Source organism: Entelurus aequoreus, linkage group LG03 (assembly GCF_033978785.1).
Source record: "Entelurus aequoreus isolate RoL-2023_Sb linkage group LG03, RoL_Eaeq_v1.1, whole genome shotgun sequence".
Classification (NCBI taxonomy): domain Eukaryota; kingdom Metazoa; phylum Chordata; class Actinopteri; order Syngnathiformes; family Syngnathidae; genus Entelurus; species Entelurus aequoreus.
The window spans coordinates 90,193,369-90,214,472 of NC_084733.1; the positions used below are offsets into that span (position 1 = coordinate 90,193,369).

A 21,104-nucleotide genomic window follows, 5' to 3' on the forward strand; every position below is an offset into this window, starting at 1 on the left:
TCGAGGGCGGCAAACTTCTTCCACATTACCGCTGCTGTCGAAGGTGGTAATCCTTTCATACCCCAGAGGGGTCGGGTATTGTAAGGTCATGGGCTGAATCAGAAAGTCCTCTTTCTTCAGGCAGGACTCCTGCACCAGAATGCTCGCGCCGTCACAGTTTGCGATGAGCGTTTGGGCTGCGTCTGCTGCTGCTGCAGCAGCTGCTACAGCAGCAGCAGCAGATGCCACCGTGCCCGGGTATGGAGGAGGCGGGTTCACCTTCCTCACTTGGATCTCCACGGAACCATTTCTGGTAGTGAAGGAAGGAGGTAAAGTCCGGGGCAGGCTGGGCTTCAGCATGTGCCCGTGTTCTCGATCCTGTCCAGGCTCTGTGGTGGGAGGAGGCGGAATCGGAGGCAGGAGATGAATCTGTTGTAGAGAAATGGTCGGGTAGCCGGACGGGGCTGGTGGCAGAGTCATCTGCATCTTCAGCTGCTGCTGCATCTGCTGGTGCTGCCTCTGCATCTGCTGATGCTGCTGCTGGATCTGCTGATGCTGCTGTTGGAGCTGCTGCTGCTGCTGCCTCATCTCCTGGATCTGCTGGCGGATTTGCTGCTGCTGCTGCTGCATTTGCTGCTGCTGCTGCTGCATCTGCTCGTGCTGAAGCTGCATCTGCTGCTGCTGCTGTTGTATCTGCTGCTGCTGCTGCTGCTGCTGGATCTGGTGGCTCGCCGCCTTCGGTGGGGATTGCTGCATTTGTTGGTGCTGCTGGATTTGGTGCTGCTGCTGATGCGGCGGCTGCTGCTGGTGCAGCTGCTGGAGCTGGGCTTGATGATGGTGCATTTTCTGCGGCTGATGCTGGGGTTGTGACGATTGCGGCTGCTTGGGTGGCGGTTGTCGAGGTTGCTGAGACCGCGGCTGCGGCGGGAGATGGTGAGGCGGTGGAGGTGGAGGCAGCGTACCAGGAAGAAGTGGACCAATGTCTAGCCTGTTGAAGATCACCTGCCCGGGGTTTGAGTATCTGGCTGGAACTGGGTACGGTGCGGCAACTTGATCCTGGCTGCGGTCAGGAACAGGGACTGCTGCAACAGCAGCTGCCGCAGCTACAGCCACGTTAGTCGTCGGGTTGGTGAGAACATCCAGCTGAATGTTCTGATTGGCCAGAAGAGACTGGACGAGCCCAATGCTCTGAGTCGGCGACATTGCCTGAGCCGGGCTGTGGATGGGCGCGATGGGAATGTTGACGGTGCATGGCGGATTGTCTCCCGACACTCCAGAGGAGCCCATCACTTCATGACAACACAACACAAGTTAGGTAGCGCCTTGATTGGAGATCAGGTGTACTGATAATACAACGACCCACCTGGTAAGTCATCCTCATCCTCGCTGAAGACGTTGGGGTTGAAGACAGGCAGGCTCATGAAGTCAAGTGATATCTTGCGGACCTCCGGCAGGTAAACCGTCATCTGCCTGGGTTGCAAATGAAGCAAACTCGTCTTGTAGATGACTGGAACACACAAATAAGGCACAGGTTTAGCAGGCCGACTTTCCTCGAGGGACGCTGGTGTGATACCGTTGCTCACCTGCACCAAGATTGGTGGGAAGGAATGAGGCGAGTCCGACTATTTTGAACTTTGTCCCCCAAATGTTGGATGTGACTTGAGCGAGGTAGTTGTGCTGCGGAACACAACATTGTTATGACAAAGTTCCATTTTGAAAGCCGGGATGTTTATAGTTCAAATTGGAAGCAGGCAAATTAGTAATACAGTGGAACCTCTGTTTACGAACTCCCTTTGGTTCTTGAACAGGGTTCGTCAATTGAAAAGTTTATAATTTCTCCAGAAGAAACAATGTAAATATGAGTAATAAGTTCCAGCCTCGACAAAAGTCTATTGTGGAAACCTCTTGCTTCAGGGTTCTTCGGACCACCAGCTACCGACAAGACAGCAGCGTGTATGGTTTGATACAAGGATTTATTTTTCAATAAATGTCTCGTCTTGCTTTTCAGCCATCGGGTTGTGTCTGTCTTCTCCTTCTCGCTCGAGCACATGAGTGGTTTTCCCCAGAGTGTCGTCTGTCTTGTTCTTGCTTTCGCTCTTACTCATGCCCGTGTGTCACCAACCGCCATCCCCAACAACAACCCCTTTCTCCTTCCCGACTGCTGCCTTTAACAGAGCGACAGGTGATCAGACAAACACTCACAGCTGTGTCATCTACACACCTGCCGCTAATCTCGAAGCCGGTCCTGACACGCCCCGCTTCTCTGCAGGCCCGCAGGCCACGCCCCCCCACATCTATATTTTAGTGAAGGTGCGATACTGTACTGTATATCAAACAAACATAACAAGGAGGTGACGGATCAACTGTCTCTTTATTAACAAGCCAAAAATAACAACAACGACAAGTCGAACTGTCCTGTCTGCCAACACACACACATGCACACTTTGGTGCACTCACAAACTATCAGAAATCACAAAAATCCTTAACTTTAACAACCACATTGCCAAGATAATAAACTTACGATACATTCAACATCAACACCGGTGAGGGGAGGGACCCGTGTGTGACACGAGAGGGTGTCTTCTCCTCCGCCGTAATATACGTCCGCTAGTACCTACTCAGTGGCCTAGTGGTTAGAGTCTCCGCGTCTCATAATGCGCCACATATTTTCAATGGGAGACAGGTCTGGACTACAGGCAGGCCAGTCTAGTACCCGCACTCTTTTACTATGAAGCCACGCTGTTGTAACACATGGCTTGGCATTGTCTTGCTGAAATAAGCAGGGGCGTCCATGGTAACGTTGCTTGGATGGCAACATATGTTGCTCCAAAACCTGTATGTACCTTTCAGCATTAATGGTGCCTTCACAGATGTGTAAGTTACCCATGCCTTGGGCACTAATACACCCCCATACCATCACACATGCTGGCTTTTACACTTTGCGCCTAGAACAATCCGGATGGTTCTTTTCCTCTTTGGTCCGGAGGACACGACGTCCACAGTTTCCAAAAACAATTCGAAATGTGGACACGTCAGACCACAGAACACTTTTCCACTTTGCATCGGTCCATCTTAGATGAGCTCGGGCCCAGCGAAGCCTGCGGCGTTTTCTGGGTGTTGTTGATAATATGGCCACGTTGAGAACTTGCTGGATTAGGTCCTGACGTTGCCCAACTCGAAGCTAACGTGGGAACGAAATGCTTTTTGACAACGTTTAACCAATGTTGGGTTCTGACGTTAATATTTGCCTGGAGCAAAAAACTAATCGAAACAGCTGCCTTGCAGTTCACACTAGGGTTGTACCGGTACCAAAATGTATTTTGATACATTTTGCTACTTTTCTAAATAAAGGGGACCACAAAAAAGGGCATTATCTGCTTTATATTAAGAAAAAATCTTACGGTACAGTAAACATATGTTTCTTATTGGAATTTTGTCCTTAAATAAAACGGTACTTTTTAGAGGCGGTATCGCACCGAATATGATTTATTAGTATTGCGGTACTATACTAGTACCGGTATACCGTACAACCCTAGCTTCACACTGACGCGAACAATGGTAGCTTACGTTTTCGTTTTAATCACAGTTTCTTTGCTACTTTTCGAGGAAGCGGCAAAATTCGACAGAACGCCGACCTACTCAACCTCTTCAATACTAGCAAGCACAAAATGTCTGCCAGCGGTACAGAGAAATGAACGAATGAAGCTGTCAGAAAAATTGTTTGTAAATTATCAAAAAATTGTCCGTTCAATGAGTTCCCAGTGAACAGACAAGAGGCTGTCTTTGTTGCACCAAGCCAAAGGCTTGGAAAATTCCATTGTGTACAATGGGAGGAGACGGGAGGAGGGGTTATCTATTGTGATCCAAGACTTGCCCAAGCTCGATCCAGGACCAGCCCAAGCACGAGGCATCTTTTTCTTTTGTGTTAATGTGACCGAAAACAATGGCTGTTTACATACCCCCGTCCTTTAGAAACAGCTGTTGTTGTGTAAAGAAGGAATATTCAAATAAAGGAGGAGACGTAAAACCTTTTTTGGTCAGAGCGTGCTGGAAACTGTGCAAGGGTACAGTGTCCAGGCGTCTCTCCTCAAATTGAGCCAAATTGAATTCTGTCTCTGTTTGATTCGTTGCTTCTTGTCCTGTTTAATAGATGTCATCAGTGTTTGAACCTGACAGAAGCGTTGGTACACAGAGACACAGTGGGTGTGATCTTAAAGCTCGTAAAACCCAAAAAGTTTACAAACCGAGGTTCCACTGAATGAAAGGATAAAGATCACCTCTGTGAGTCCGTCCATGGAGAACTCTCTGCGCGTCAGGCTCGGGGATCGAACGGGAGGCCTTTTCGTCGGTAGCCGTGGTGACCGCTGGCCTTCCTGGTTAGTGCGTGAAAGTTTAGGAGATTTTCTTGAGTCCAAGTTCATTCTTTGGAGCAAATAATAGAACAGTCATTGAAATGATCTTGATGTTGACATGCTTGGCCAATATTTTTATTTATTTAAGTATAACTCCTAAACCAAACATGCAATATGTCTAATAAAGCCTGTATTAATGTATCTTTCTGAGTTTGACTAGAAACATGTGCTTTTGTACGGTTTGTAAACACCAAAATTAGTTTTTACTCAATATGACAGTAAGGTTCTTAGAATCCTGAGATTGAAGCAAACACAAATAGTTTCAAGTATAACTCCTAAACCAAACATGCAATATGTCTAATAATGCCTGTATTAATGTATCTTTCTGAGTTTTACTAGAAACATGTGCTTTTGTATGGTTTGTAAACACCAAAATTCCTTTTATTACTCAATATGACAGTAATGTTCTTAGAATCCTGAGATTGAAGCAAACAAAAATGTTTCAAGTATAACTCCTAAACCAAACATGCAATATGTCTAATAAAGCCTGTATTAATGTATCTTTCTGAGTTTTACTAGAAACATGTGCTTTTGTAAGGTTTGTAAACACAAAAATGTGTTTTTTACTCAATATGACAGTAATGTTCTTAGAATCCTGAGATTGAAGCAAACATTGTTTGAAGTATAACTCCTAAACCAAACATGCAATATGTCTAATAATGCCTGTATTAATGTATCTTTCTGAGTTTTACTAGAAACATGTGCTTTTGTAAGGTTTGTAAACACAAAAATGTGTTTTTTACTCAATATGACAGTAATGTTCTTAGAATCCTGAGATAATGCAAAAAAAGCAATACAAAATATATCCAAGCATAACTCCTAAACCAAACATGCAATATGTCTAATAATGCCTGTATTAATGTATCTTTCTGAGTTTTACTAGAAACATGTGCTTTTGTAAGGTTTGTAAACACCAAAATTAGTTTTTTACTCAACTTGACAGTAATGTTCTTAGAATCCTGAGATAATGCGAAAAAACAATACAAAATGTATTCAAGCATAACTCCTAAACCAAACATGCAATATGTCTAATAATGCCTGTATTAATGTATCTTTCTGAGTTTTACTAGAAACATGTGCTTTCGTAAGGTTTGCAAACACAAAAACTAGTTTTTTACTCAATATGACAGTAATGTTCTTAGAATCCTGAGATTGAAGCAAAAAAAAATTATTCAAGTATAACTCCTAAACCAAACATGCAATATGTCTAATAATGCCTGTATTAATGTATCTTTCTGAGTTTTACTAGAAACATGTGCTTTTGTACGGTTTGTAAACACCAAAATTAGTTTTTACTCAATATGACAGTAATGTTCTTAGAATCCTGAGATTGAAGCAAACATTGTTTGAAGTATAACTCCTAAACCAAACATGCAATATGTCTAATAATGCCTGTATTAATGTATCTTTCTGAGTTTTACTAGAAACATGTGCTTTTGTAAGGTTTGTAAACACAAAAATGTGTTTTTTACTCAATATGACAGTAATGTTCTTAGAATCCTGAGATTGAAGCAAACATTGTTTGAAGTATAACTCCTAAACCAAACATGCAATATGTCTAATAATGCCTGTATTAATGTATCTTTCTGAGTTTTACTAGAAACATGTGCTTTTGTTAGGTTTGTAAACACAAAAATTATTTTTTTTTACTCAATATGACAGTAATGTTCTTAGAATCCTGAGATTGAAGCAAACAAAAATGTATTCAAGCATAACTCCTAAACCCAACATGCAACACGTCTAATAATGCCTGACCCCCGTTTAGAGACTGACCTGTTTCCCCGGGAGAACTTTGGTGACTTTTTGCCCACCCATTCGTCGCTCAGCTCGATGTCGCTGGAGTCGGAGCAGTTGCAGCTGTCGGCGTACGAAACCATCGGATTCACGCACACCTCTGTGTCAGGAAGAAAGAGGTGAGTCGTACAAAACCCCAAACCCGGTGAAGTTGTCACGTTGTGTAAATGGTCAATAAAAAGAGAATACAACAAATCCTTTTCAACTTATATTCAATTGAATAGACTGCAAAGACAAGATATTTAACGTTCACACTGGAAAACACGAGTGGCAAAAAAGAGTGAGAAAGTTGAGGAATGCTCGTCAAAGACTTATTTGGAACATCCCAGAGGTGAACGGGCTAACTGGGAACAGGTGGGTGCCATGATTGGGTATAAAAGCAGCTTCCATGAAATGCTCAGTCGTTCACCAACAAGGACGGGGCGAGGGTCACCACTTTTGTCAACAAATGCCTGAGCAAATTGTTTAAGAACAACATTTCTCAACCAAGCTATTGCAAGGAATTTAGGGATTTCACCATCTACGCTCCGTAATACCGTCAAAAGGTTCAGAGAATCTGGAGTAATCACTGCACGTGAGCCATGATATTACACACCTTCCATCCCTCAGGCGGTACTGCATCAAAAAGCCGATTCAGTGTGTAAAGGATATCACCACATGGGCTCAGGAACACTTCAGAAACCCACTGTCAGTAACTACAGTTGGTCGCTACATCTGTAAGTGCAAGTTAAAACTCGACTACGACTACACACCTACTCAGTGGCCTAGCACCTACTCAGTGGCCTAGTGGTTAGAGTGTCCGCCCTGAGATCGGTAGGTCGTGAGTTCAAATCCCAGCCGGGTCATACCAAAGACTATAAAAATGGGACCCATTACCTCCCTGCTTGGCACTCAGCATCAAGGGTTGGAATTCAATCAATGTTTATCAATCAATGTTTATTTATATAGCCCTAAATCACAAGTGTCTCAAAGGGCTGTACAAGCCACAACGACATCCTCGGTACAGAGCCCACATACGGGCAAGGAAAAACTCACCCCAGTGGGACGTCGGTGAATGACTATGAGAAACCTTGGAGAGGACCGCATATGTGGGTAACCCCCCCCCCTCTAGGGGAGACCGAAAGCAACGGATGTCGAGTGGGTCTGACATAACATTGTGAAAGTCCAGTCCACAGTGGATCCAACACATCAGCGGGAGTCCAGTCCACAGCGGGGCCAACAGGAAACCATCCCGAGCGGAGACGGGTCAGCAGCGCAGAGATGTCCCCAACCGATGCACAGGCTAGTGGTCCACCCGGGGTCCCGGCTCTGGACAGCCAGCACTTCATCCATGGCCACCGGACCTATGCAACTCCCCCTCGCAAGGGACAGGGGAGAAGAGGAGAGAAGAAAAGAAACGGCAGATCAACTGGTCTAAAAAAGGGGGGGTCTATTTAAAGGCTAGATTATACAAATGAGTTTTAAGATGGGACTTAAATGCTTCTACTGAGGTAGCATCTCTAACTGTTACCGGGAGGGCATTCCAGAGTACTGGAGCCCGAATAGAAAACGCAAATTGGGGGTTAAATCACCAAAAATGATTCCCGGGCGTGGCTACGTTGCTGCCCACTGCTCCCCTCACCTCCCAGGGGGTGATCAAGGGGATGGGTCAGATGCAGAGGACAAATTTCACCACACCTAGTGTGTGACAATCATTGGTACTTTAACTTTTAACTTTGACTATGCAAAGCCAAAGCCATTTATCAACAACACCCAGAAACGCCGCCAGCTTCGCTGGGCCCGAACTCATCTAAGATGGACTGATGCAAAGTGGAAAAGTTGTTCTGAGGTCTGACGAGTCCACATTTCTGGAAACTGTGGACATTGTGTCCCCCGGACCAAAGAGGAAAAGAACCATCCGGATTGTTCTAGGCGCAAAGTGTAAAAGGCAGCATGTGTGATGGTATGGGGGTGTATTAGTGGCCAAGGCATGGGTAACTTACACATCTGTGAAGGCACCATTAATGCTGAAAGGTACATACAGCTTTTGGAGCAACATATGTTGTTATCATGGACGCCCCTGCTTATTTCAGCAAGCTACGTGTTGTGTGCCACAACGGAGACCCCCGGACTGTTGAACAACTTTTAAGCTGTACATCAAGCAAGAATGGGAAAGAATTCCACTTCAAAAATGTGTCTCCTCAGTTCCACAAACCTTTACTGAGTGTTGTTAAAAGGAAAGGCCATGTAACACAGTGGTAAAAATGCCCCTGTCACAATAATTAATGATTATTTGCAAAAAAAAATGAAGTTTCTCAGTGTGAACATGAAATATCTTGTCTTTGCAGTCTATTCAATTGAATATAAGTTGAAAAGGATTTGTTGTATTCTCTTTTTATTTACCTTTTACACAACGTGACAACTTCACCGCTTTTGTGCTTCAAGGACTGCCAAACACCTTTTTATGGAGGTCGGCCATTAAGAGTGACGTCAGCATTAAAACACATTCTAGGTGGGGGGGAGCGTTCACTTTCTACCGAGTGCCTGTAAACAGCGAGAGCCAATGAAACGTCTCTCAGTATTCAGATCATCGTGTGGTTGCCAGGCAACCAGACAGGATGTCACTTCGGTCAAGATGCAGCTCACGCGTTTATCTGTCCGTCTGACTCGAACGCAGACGAAAAGAGACAAAATGATGTCACCGTTTAAAGTGGCGAGTACTTAAAGTACATTTCAACATTTTACTTTTATATTACAACAATAGGCATGAGATTATTGTCAAATATACTAATTCCAATAATGTTAATGTAGATTTCAGTTAAAACAGTGAAGTTGTCACATTGTGTAAATGGTCTTGCTGAAATAAGCAGGGGCGTCCATGACAACGTTGCTTGGATGGCAACATATGTTGCTCCATACCTTCCAGCATTAATGGTGCCTTCACAGATGTGTAAGTTACCCATGCCTTGGGCACTAATACACCCCCATACCATCACACATGCTGCCTTTTACACTTTCACCCTAGAACAATCCGGATGGTTCTTTTCCTCTTCGGTCCGGAGGACACGACGTCCACAGTTTCCCAAAAAACAATTTGAAATGCGGACTCGTCAGACCACAGACAACTTTTCCACTTTGCATCAGTCCATCTTAGAGGAGCTCGGGCCCCGGGTGTTGTTGATAAATGGCTGTGGCTTTGCATAGTAGAGTTTTAACTTGCACTTACAGATGTAGCGACCGACTGTAGTTACTGACGTTGGTTTTCTGAAGCGGTCCTGTCATCGCTCAAAAAAATAATAATGAATTAAAATCAATGTTGTCATGAATTGTTGACCTATTTAAGGCTCCAATTACTTCACATCAAATATTTCACTTTGAAATATTTTTCGGGGGGGTTTTTGCCATAAAAATAAAACAAGGTTTTCTTTGACAAAAAGGACATAAAGCACAAGAAATAATAATACAAACTTTTAATTGATGGCTATATCTGAAATTGATCTAAAGATTTAAGCGTTGAAAATAAAAATAAAATATATTAGCTTATTTTTTTAGCACATTTAGACGTTTAGTCAGATTTATTTTTAAACCGTCATTGCTCAAAAAATAATAACGAATCAAAATCAATGTTGTTATGAATGATTGACCTATTTAAGCCTCCAATTACTTCACATCAAATATTCCACGTTAAACATTTTTTTTGGGGGAAAAACAGGATTTTAATTCCCATAAAATTGCATAAAACATAATAATTTTTTTTATAGATATTTAAGCATTGAAAGTAAAAAAAATATTGACCTTCAACATTCACCAAAATTAAGGGGAGCCCTAATGGATTAAATAAACTCAGGAAGAGGTGCTTTAAGACATGGCTAGCTAGCTAGCGGTCAACGTCCATCCACAGTGTTTTAGCTACTTCTAAATCACTAATCCTGGCCTCCATGGCGACAAAGTACGTTTCTTACAGGTATCATTATCACTGGAGGACGAGGAATGTCTAAACATGCTTCACTACACACCGTAGGAGGATACAATAGCTCACCGCCGTCACAATGTAAACAAATGCCATGGGTGGATCTACACCTGACATCCACTGTAATGATACCAAGTACAATGGCGTATCTCGTCGATACTACTAAGATTACATCGATATTTTTTAGCATCAAAAAATATTTTTATGTATATTATGTTTATAAACTCAGTAAATACATCCCTGGACACATGAGGACCTTGAATATGACCAATGTATGATCCTGTAACTACTTGGTATCGGATCGATACCTAAATGTGTGGTATCATCCAAAACTAATGTCAAGTATCAAAGAAGAGAAGAATAAGTGATTATTACATTTTAACAGAAGTGTAGATAGAACATGTTAAAACAGAAGATTAACAGTAAATGAACAAGTAGATTAATAATAAATTTTTACAGTTTGTCCCTCATAATGTGTACAAAATATTAGGTGTATAAATGACACAATATGTTACTGCATACGTCAGCAGACTAATTAGGAGTCTTTGTTTGTTTACTTACTACTAAAAGACAAGTTGTCTAGTATGTTCACTATTTTATTTAAGGACTAAATTACAATAATAAACATATGTTTCATGTACCCTAATATTATTTAATAATATTTAGAATTAATATTAATATTATTTAACATTATTTAAGGACTAAATTACAACAATAAACATATGTTTCATGTACCCTAATAATATTTAATATTAATATTATTTAACATTATTTAAGGACTAAATTGCAATTATAAACATATGTTTCATGTACCCTAATATTATTTAATAATATTTAGAATTAATATTAATATTATTTAACATTATTTAAGGACTAAATTACAATAATAAACATATGTTTCATGTACCCTAAGATTTTTTTGTTCAAATAAAGCCAATAATGACATTTTTTGTGGTCCCCCTTATTTAGAAAAGTATCGAAATACATTTAGGTTCCGGCACCAAAATATTGGTATTCGGGACAACTCTACGTTGTATCAATGTCTTGTGCCTGCTGGATAACATTAAAAATAAAATAAAGTTAAAGTAATAATAATAATAATAATAATAGATTTTATTTGTAAAAAAAAAACACTTTACATTGAGTAAACAACCTCAAAGTGTATTAAAAAAATACAAATAAAAAGATAATAAATAAAAAAATAAAAAAATTAAAGCTGCAAGCAGCGATGGACGGGACCGACTTTGAAGGCTCATAAAATCCAAACCGGAGCAGTAATTAAAACTCTTTCATCAACTTTTAATCAGAAGGGTTAAATCTCTCTCCTGTGCTAATTTGAAGCCAACACGACAAACGCGCTCAGAGGAGATAATGTTCGAAAAAAGGTGACTCTTTTTACTCAACTTTTGTTTTGAAGGGGGAATTGCAAACTTCCTGTTGATTTTTGCTGGGGGTTGTCAGTGTGTGGCATCTAGGTCTAAGTGAGACCTACATAGAGGTTTTTGTTTCATGTCTCTACGACATTCCTACTGGGAGTTAAAGGCAGTTTTGTCTGTGTTTTCTTCCTAGGGGGCGCTAGGGCGCAATTTTCGCCAGTCGTGATGTGTGTGTCCAATTTGGTGAGTTTTGAAGCATGTTAAGGGGGTCAAATTACAGCTCAAAGAGGCGGCGGTATAATAATAAAACGCTAGAAATACAATAGGGTCCCCTGTCTAATAAAAACTAGAACAGCCAAATAGATATAACTAGTATGCATATATCTAAAAAAAAAGGCTTTTTTTTAAAAAAAAGAAGGGTTTTTAAGCCTTTTTTAAAAGCATCCACAGTCTGTGGTGCCCTCAGGTGGTCAGGGAGAGCGTTCCACAGGCTGTTCGTAGCTTTGTCCTTGGAGGTTGAAGGAGGTTAGTTAGCCTGTCCGGAAAAGTACCACTGATTGTCACAAATTACCCTCTGCATTTGACCCGTCCCCTTGTTCCACCCCCCCTGGGAGGTGAGGGGAGCGGTGAGCAGCAGCGGTGGCCACGCCCGGGAATCATTTTTGGTGATTTAACCCCCAATTCCAACATTTGATGCTGAGCGCCAAGCAGGGAGGTAACGGGGTCCCATTTTTAGAGTCTTTGGTATGACTCGGCCGGGGTTCGAACTCAGGGCGGACACTCTAACCACAAAACTATTTCCTCACAAAAACAATCCAGAATAAAATAAAGTGTCAACTCGCCTGCTTTGCTGTCAGTTTTGGGGTCCATGATGACAAACTCGGGCCGTAATTTACTGATGCGCCTCCCTTTGAGGATGGGCACCAGTCCTCCCAAGTACTCCAGGTAGAGGGTGTAGCAGGGCCCCCCCGCCTCCGGGCTGTCCTCCGCCCGCTTCATGGTGCAGTGGAGACGCTCGTTCCCGGTGGTGGGGTAGCTGACAAAGTCGCGGATGTTGTTGGGGTCGGGAATGGGGGGCTGGGACGCGGACAAAAAGGTTTTTATTCCTTGTCAAGAAGGCGTCGGGCGTTGGAGCGGCGGCGGCACCTTGATGGTGGGGATGAAGGCGGTGGTGACGTAGGAGCAGAGCAGCGAAGGCATGTTCAGCTTGCCCACGTCCTTCTCCTCGCGCAGGGCGCTGGCGATGCCCTGCTGGCAGAGCAGCTGCAGGCTGGCCACGCGGTGCTCCACGCGCACCACGTACAGCGCCGGCCCGCACGCCAGGAAGAGGCGGGAGTCGCGGTGGCCCCAGCAGATAGTCGTGATCGGCCTCTGGGTACGACATGGAGACAGTTTCATAGCTTTTTCATGTGAGAATCCTGCGAGTTTGGGAAGGCCATTCTAAAACCTTCCTTCTAGCCTGATTTAGCCATTCCTTTACCACTTTTGAGGTGTGTTTGGGGTCATTGTCCTGTTGGAACACCCAACTGCGCCCAAGACCCAACCTCCGGGCTGATGATTTTAGCTTGTCCTGAAGAATTTGGAGCTAATCCTCCTTTTTCATCGTCCCATTTAAAGCACCAGTTCCATTGGCAGCAAAACAGGCCCAGAGCATAATACTACCACCACCATGCTTGACGGTAGGAATTATGTTCCTGGGATTAAAGGCCTCACCTTTTCTCCTCCAAACCAACAACTGAACTATCCAATATTCTAAGTAATACTGTTCCAATCTTGTCTGGCGAAAATTAAAAAACAAACAGAAAGATACGCTTAACGAACAAATTGCTAACGAACAAACCGCTAACGAACAAACCGCTAACGAATCAATGAACAGACAAACCAACTGAAATCAAAACAAAACAAACCAACAACGGAACTATTTAACGTTCCAAGTGAAAAGTGGCAAAATTAATCAACTAGCTTACGATAATGAAAACATAACACAATGATACGCTTAACGGACAAATTGCTAACGAACAAACCGCTAACGAACAAAGCGCTATTGAATCAATGAATCTACAAACCAACTGAAATCAAAAGAAAACAAACCAACAACGGAACTATTTAACGTTCCAAGTGAAAAGTGGCAAAATTAATCAACTAGCTTACGATAATGAAAACATAACAAACACAATGATACGTTCAACAAACGACCGGCTAACGAATCAATGAACGAAAAACAGGCCGTGATCAAAATGAAACCTCTTTCTTGTTAGTTTGATTCAGAAAAAATGTCCATCCATCTGGATTGATTGATTGATTGATTGATTGATTGATTGAAACTGTTATTAGTAGATTGCACAGTACAGTACATATTCCGCACAATTGACCACTAAATGGTAACACCCCAATAAGTTGTTCAACTTGTTTAAGTCAAGGATGAAAAGAAGCTAACAAATTAGCCAACTACAATCACAACACACGTAGGTATCGCCATTCCAATCGATGAGTGGATCGATTCTTCTAAGAGTTGTGTCAAATAGCCTTAACGTCCTGTGTTGCGTTCAGTACTCGTCAGCAGCCAGCAGAGGGGGCTGTTGATTCTCTGCCGGCTAAAGAAGTGGATGTTGGTGTTGTTGAGCGAGTTCGTACCTGCGCGGGCGTCTCCAAAGTGTAGATGTGTTCTCCTTGGACGTTGTAGAACTTGACCAGGGCGTTCCTGGTCAAGGCGGCGGAGTCGGTGGTCAGTCCGTGTCTCTCCATGCCGGCCACGGCCAGCAGGTCTCCCTGAGAGCACCATCGGGCCTCTGCGTCTGTGCAGAGGAACACGGTGAACACAAGTTCAGCTTTCCAACCGCCGCCTCGGCTTCACGTGCCTTTCAAACCCGAGCGGATGACCGCCGGAGACAAGTCGTCGTAGTTGTTCATCAGGCTGATCTGTCCCGAGATGAAGGTGACCGTCAGCAAAGGCTTGACCCGCCGCACTGTTGATGACAACACATCATTTTGTCAGACGTGGCTTACCACCACCCTTCTCCCGAGTAGAAGGGTGGTGTGGTTGTGTGTCGGATAAAGGATGACGCCGGTGACGATCGTTGAACCTGGAGATTTTTTTAGGGTTAGGGTTAGGGTTAGGTTTGAGGTTAGGGTTAGGGTTAGGGTTAGGGTTAGGGTACAAGCGTTGACCGGTCCGCAGTGACAATAAATAGACAATAAACACTTGGGTATTTTTTACATGTGAACAATATAAATACAGTCTATTATACAGCATTATTCACATGTGAATAACATAAATACAGTCTATTATACAGCATTATTCACATGTGAATAACATAAATACAGTCTATTATACAGCATTATTCACATGTGAATAACATAAATACAGTCTATTATACAGCATTATTCACATGTGAATAACATAAATACAGTCTATTATACAGCATTATTCACATGTGAATAACATAAATACAGTCTATTATACAGCATTATTCACATGTGAATAACATAAATACAGTCTATTATACAGCATTATTCACATGTGAATAACATAAATACAGTCTATTATACAGCATTATTCACATGTGAATAACATAAATACAGTCTATTATACAGCATTATTCACATGTGAATAATACAAATACAGTCTATTATACATCATTATTCACATGTGAATAATATAAATACAGTCTATTATACAGCATTATTCACATGTGAATAATATAAATACAGTCTATTATACAGCATTATTCACATGTGAATAATATAAATACAGTCTATTATACAGCCTTACTCACATGTGAATAACATAAATACAGTCTGTTATACAGCATTATTCACATGTGAATAACATAAATACAGTCTATTATACAGCATTATTCACACGTGAATAATATAAATACAGTCTATTATACAGCATTATTCACATGTGAATAATATAAATACAGTCTATTATACAGCATTATTCACACGTGAATAACATAAATACAGTCTATTATACAGCATTATTCACATGTGAATAACATAAATACAGTCTATTATACAGCATTATTCACACGTGAATAACAGAAATACAGTCTATTATACAGCATTATTCACATGTGAATAATATAAATACAGTCTATTATACAGCATTATTCACATGTGAATAATATAAATACAGTCTATTATACAGCATTATTCACATGTGAATAATAATATTATCACTTTTTTCTTCAAAATATCCTGTTTTACTCTTGTAAGTTGAACACTTTTGGTTTCTTCGAAATATCCCATTTCATTATGTTCATTATTCGTGTATGTTGTTTATTTATTTTTCTTTAAAATATAAACATTTTTCATTTTATTTTATAATTTATTATTTTATCATCTTTTTCTTTGAAATACAGCATTTTTTTTGTCTTAAAGACATCCTGTTTTATTTCTGTAAAGTTATCATTTTTATTGAAGATATCTGATTTTATTCTTGCATATTTTTTTCACTTTTTTTCTCCAAAATATCTTATTTTGTTATTGTAAGTTGAACAAGAAAATATACTTTTTCCTGAAAAGGTACTTTTTAAGCACTTTTTGTCTTGATATTTAATTGTATTAGATTTTATTCAAGTAAAATCAGATTCTTGTAAGGTTATATATATATATATATATATATATATATATATATATATATAACCTTACAAGAATCTGATTTTACATGAATAAAATTGAATACAATTAAATATCAATTATATATATATATATATATATATATATATATATATATATATATATATATATATATATATATATATATATATATATATATATATATATATATATATATATATATATATATATATATATATAACCTTACAATAATCTGATTTTACATGAATAAAATCGAATACAATTAAATATCAAGAAAAAAAGTGCTTAAAAAGTACCTTTTCACGTTGGGTCAGGAAAAAACACAGAGGCCATATAATCCCTACAAGCCTGTTTCGCAGGTTTCCCTGCTCTTGAGGAGATTTTATAAAATGGGGAAATTTGCGAAACAGGCTTGTAGGGATGTGTATGTATATATATATATATATATATATATATATATATATATATATATATATATATATATATATATATATATATATATATATATATATATATATAAATGATATTTGATTTTTATTCTCATAAGTTTATCCCTTTTTTTTTATCAAAAATGTTTTCCCCCTTAAAAATATTGTACTTTTTTGTCTTAAATATATTTTATTTTATCCCTGTAAGTTTTTTTTTTAATATCGCTAAAAATGTATCCCTTTTAAAAATAAAAATAAAAATGCACAACTCTTTTTTTTTTTTTTTTAACAAATTTTCTACCTGTATTATTGTAATACTTTCCTGTAAAATTAGAATTTTCTTTTTCAAACAGATGACAAATTATATTCACATAACTTCGCACCTTTTTTTGAAAAGATGTGATTTTTTTCTTGTATCTTTGCAACTTTTGTCTAAAAAAAACCCACAATGATGGAGCAGGCTTTCGAATAACTGGTTGTCAGCTTGCTCCAAAGGAATGTAATCCTCCATCGTTTGTAAAAACATGTTATTTCGTAGTGTAGCAGATACTACACAAAGCGGTACCTAAAGGCAGGAAGCTGTCGTCAGAGTCGGCGTCGCTCTCCGTGCTGTCCTCCACCAGGAAGTCGGGGCAGTTCCAGGACATCCCCACGATCCCGTCGGACTCGTGCAGCAGCACGTGGGCCAGCATGCGGCCGTGACAGTCCATCACGATCACCTGGCCGTCCGCCGTGCCGAACAGCACCTGAAGAAGGCGCAGGTGAGTACACGTCACGTGGTGGTCGCCGCGGACACGCCCGCACCTGCTGGTCGTCGGGCGTCCAGATGCCGCAGGTGATCTGACTCTCCAGGTTGATCTCCGAGGACCAATGGCGCTGCCCGCTGACCGAGCCCACCAGCACGAAGCCGTCCCTGTAGGCGATGAGCGCCTGAGTGCCGTCGTGGGACCAAGTGAAGTCACTCACCTGCAACAACATTCAGCATCAAACACAGGAATATTCATCATGTGGTCAGAATATTTGGTACACCGTCTAACGCAGGGGCGTCCAAACTTTTTCCACACTGAAAAATACATTTTCAAAACCATGAGGGCTCCCTGATAAGGTCTCAGTTATTAAAGTGTTAAAAATGGGTTCTAATATAAATATATATGTTAGGTCAGGGAAAAAAAACAGAGGCTATTTCATCCCTACAAGCCTGTTTCGCAGGTTTCCCCGCTCTTAAGGGGATTTCCCCCCCCCTGAAAATCCCCTGAAGAGCTGAGAAACTTGTACACAGAGGCTATTTCATCCCAACAAGCCTATTTCGCAGGTTTCCCTGTTCTTCAGGGGATTTCCCCCCCCCCCGAAAATCCCCTGAAGAGCTGAGAAACTTGTACACAGAGGCTATTTCATCCCAACAAGCCTGTTTTGCAGGTTTCCCCGCTCTTCAGGGGATTTTCAGGGGGGAAAAAATCCCCTGAAGAGCGGGGAAACCTGTACACAGAGGCTATTTCATGCCTAAAAACCTGTTTCGCAGGTTCCCCCCCCCCCCCTGAAAATAGGGAAACCTGCGAAACAGCCTTGTAGGGATGAAATAGCCTCTGAATTTTTTCCTGACCTAACGTATATTCCGCTCTACCCCGGTATTGAGCACTGTATAACGGATAAACCACAGAAACCTCGACTATATATATATATATATATATATATATATATATATATATATATATATATATATATATATATATATATATATATATATATATATATATATATATATATATATATTTTTTTTTAATTTTACTTTCACTTGAATATCTATAGATCACATGCATATCTTATTTACTATGTTGTATGCCCTTTTTTTGAAAGAAAACCCTGTGTTTTATGGCAAAAACACAAAATATGCAATATTTTCCCCAAAATATTTTTGCGGCGGCCATTTGGATATGTTTCATTTTCAAAACCATGAGGGCTCCCCTCAGTTTTGGTGAATGTTAAAGTCCCGGGGACCTAATAAGGTCTCAGGCATTAAAGTGTTAAAAATAGGTTATAACATATATATATATATATATATATATATACATATATATATATATATATATATATATATATATATATATATATATATATATATATATATATATATATATATATATATATATATATATATATACATACATATATATATACATATATATATATATATACATATATATATATATACATATACATATATATATATATATATATATATATATGTATATATATATATATATATATATATATATATATATATATATATATATATATATATATATATATATATATATATATATATATATATATATATATTTTTTTTTTTTTATTTTACTTTCACTTGAATATCTATAGATCACATGCATATCTTATTTACTATGTTGTATGCCCTTTTTTTGAAAGAAAACCCTGTGTTTTATGGCAAAAACACAAAATATGCAATATTTTCCCCAAAATATTTTTGCGGCGGCCATTTGGATATGTTTCATTTTCAAAACCATGAGGGCTCCCCTCAGTTTTGGTGAATGTTAAAGTCCCGGGGACCTAATAAGGTCTCAGGCATTAAAGTGTTAAAAATAGGTTATAACATATATATATATATATATATATATATATATATATATATATATATATATATATATATATATATATATATATATATATATATATATATATATATATATATATATACATACGTTAGGTCAGAAAAAAACACAGAGGCTATGTCATCCCTACAAGTCTGTTTCATAGGTTTCCCTGCTCTTTAGGGGATTTTAAGAGGCAAAAAAAACTGTTCACAGAGGCTGTTTCATCCCTACAAGCCTGTTTTGCAGGTTTCCCTGCACTTCGGGGGATTTTAAGGGGTAAAAAAAACCTGTACACAGAGGCTATTTCATCCCTACAAGCCTGTTTCGCAGGTTTCCCTGCTCTTCAGGGGATTTCACCACCCTGAAAATCCCCTGAAGAGCAGGGAAACCTGGGAAACAGGCTTGTAGGGATGAAAGAGCCTCTGTGTTTTTCCCTGACCTAACGTATATTCCGCTCTACCCCGGTACTGAGCACTGTATAACGGATAAACCACAGTAACCTCGACTATATATATATAAATATATGTATCCATATATGTATATATGTATTATTATTTTTTTTTTTTTTACTTTCACTTATGCCCTTTTTTTTTTTTTTTTTTTAAAGAAAACCCTGTGTTATATGGCAAAAACACAAAATATGCAATATTTTCCCCAAAATATTTTTTATTTATGTTTCATTTTCAAAACCATGAGGGCTCCCCTCAGTTTTGGTGAATGTTAAAGTCCCGGGGACTTGATAAGGTCTCAGGCATTAAAGTGTTCAAAATGGTTCTAATATAAATATATATAAATATATATAAATATATATGTTAGGTCAGGAAAAAAACAGAGGCTATTTCATCCCTACAAGCCTGTTTCGCAGGTTTCCCTGCTCTTAAGGGGATTTTATTCCCCCTGAAAATCCCCTGAAGACCAGGGAAACCTGCGAAACAGGCTTGAAGGGATGAAATAGCCTCTGTTTTTTTTCCTGACCTAACGTATATTCCACTCTACCCCAGTATTGAGCATGGATAAACCACAGTAACCTCGACTATATACAGTATATAAATATATGTATCCATATATATATATATATATTATTATTATTATTTTTATTTTTTTACTTTCACTTAAATATCTATAGATAAAATGCATATCTTACTTTAGGTTGTATGCCCTTTTTTTTTTTTCTTTTTTTTTTTTCTAAGAAAACCCTGTGTTATATGGCAAAAACACAAAATATGCAATATTTTCCCCAAAATATTTTTTATTTATGTTTCATTTTCAAAACCATTAGGGCTCCCCTCAGTTTTGGTGAATGTTAAAGGTCCCGGGGACCAAAAAACGGTCTCAGGCATTTAAGTGTTAAAAATAGTTTATAATATATATATATATATATATATATATATATATATATATATATATATATATATATATATATATATATATATATATATATATATATATATATATATATATATATATATATATATATATATATATATATATATATATATATATATATATATATATATATATATATATATATATATATATATATATATATATATATATATCGAGGTTACTTTGGTTTATCCATGCTCAATACTGGGGTAAAGCGGAATATACGTTATATCAGGAAAAAATACAGAGGCTATTTCATCCCTTCAAGCCTTTTTCGCAGGTTTCCCTGGTCTTCGGGGGATTTTCAGGGGGAATAAAATCCCCTGAAGAGCAGGGAAACCTGCGAAACAGGCTTGTAAGGATGAAATAGCCTCTGTTTTTTCCCTGACCTAAAGTATATATTTATATGTATATATATTAGGGCTGCAACTAACGATTAATTTGATAATCGATTAATCTGTCGATTATTACTTCGATTAATAATCGGATAAAAGGGACAAACTACATTTCTATGCTTTCCAGTCTTTTATTGAAAAAAAACAGCATACTGGCACCATAATTATTTT

The 21,104-nt window shown here is 39.1% G+C and overlaps 1 protein-coding gene across 3 annotated transcripts in view; it reads right to left on the reverse strand.

Annotated features, from left to right (window-relative positions):
- tulp4b (TUB like protein 4b) overlaps nucleotides 1–21,104 on the reverse strand; it is a 38,178-nt gene that overhangs the window by 4,793 nt on the left and 12,281 nt on the right. For all 3 annotated transcript variants that reach the window (XM_062043167.1, XM_062043165.1, XM_062043166.1), the window contains 11 exons: nucleotides 17,348–17,509; nucleotides 17,109–17,289; nucleotides 14,369–14,476; nucleotides 14,145–14,305; nucleotides 12,657–12,881; nucleotides 12,353–12,587; nucleotides 6,165–6,285; nucleotides 4,257–4,401; nucleotides 1,563–1,656; nucleotides 1,343–1,486; nucleotides 1–1,268 (listed from right to left, as the gene is read on the reverse strand). The exon at nucleotides 1–1,268 is cut by the window's left edge and continues 1,938 nt beyond it. In XM_062043167.1, the coding sequence (XP_061899151.1) occupies nucleotides 1–1,268; nucleotides 1,343–1,486; nucleotides 1,563–1,656; nucleotides 4,257–4,401; nucleotides 6,165–6,285; nucleotides 12,353–12,587; nucleotides 12,657–12,881; nucleotides 14,145–14,305; nucleotides 14,369–14,476; nucleotides 17,109–17,289; nucleotides 17,348–17,509 (2,844 nt within the window). The remainder of the gene's footprint in view (nucleotides 1,269–1,342; nucleotides 1,487–1,562; nucleotides 1,657–4,256; nucleotides 4,402–6,164; nucleotides 6,286–12,352; nucleotides 12,588–12,656; nucleotides 12,882–14,144; nucleotides 14,306–14,368; nucleotides 14,477–17,108; nucleotides 17,290–17,347; nucleotides 17,510–21,104) is intronic.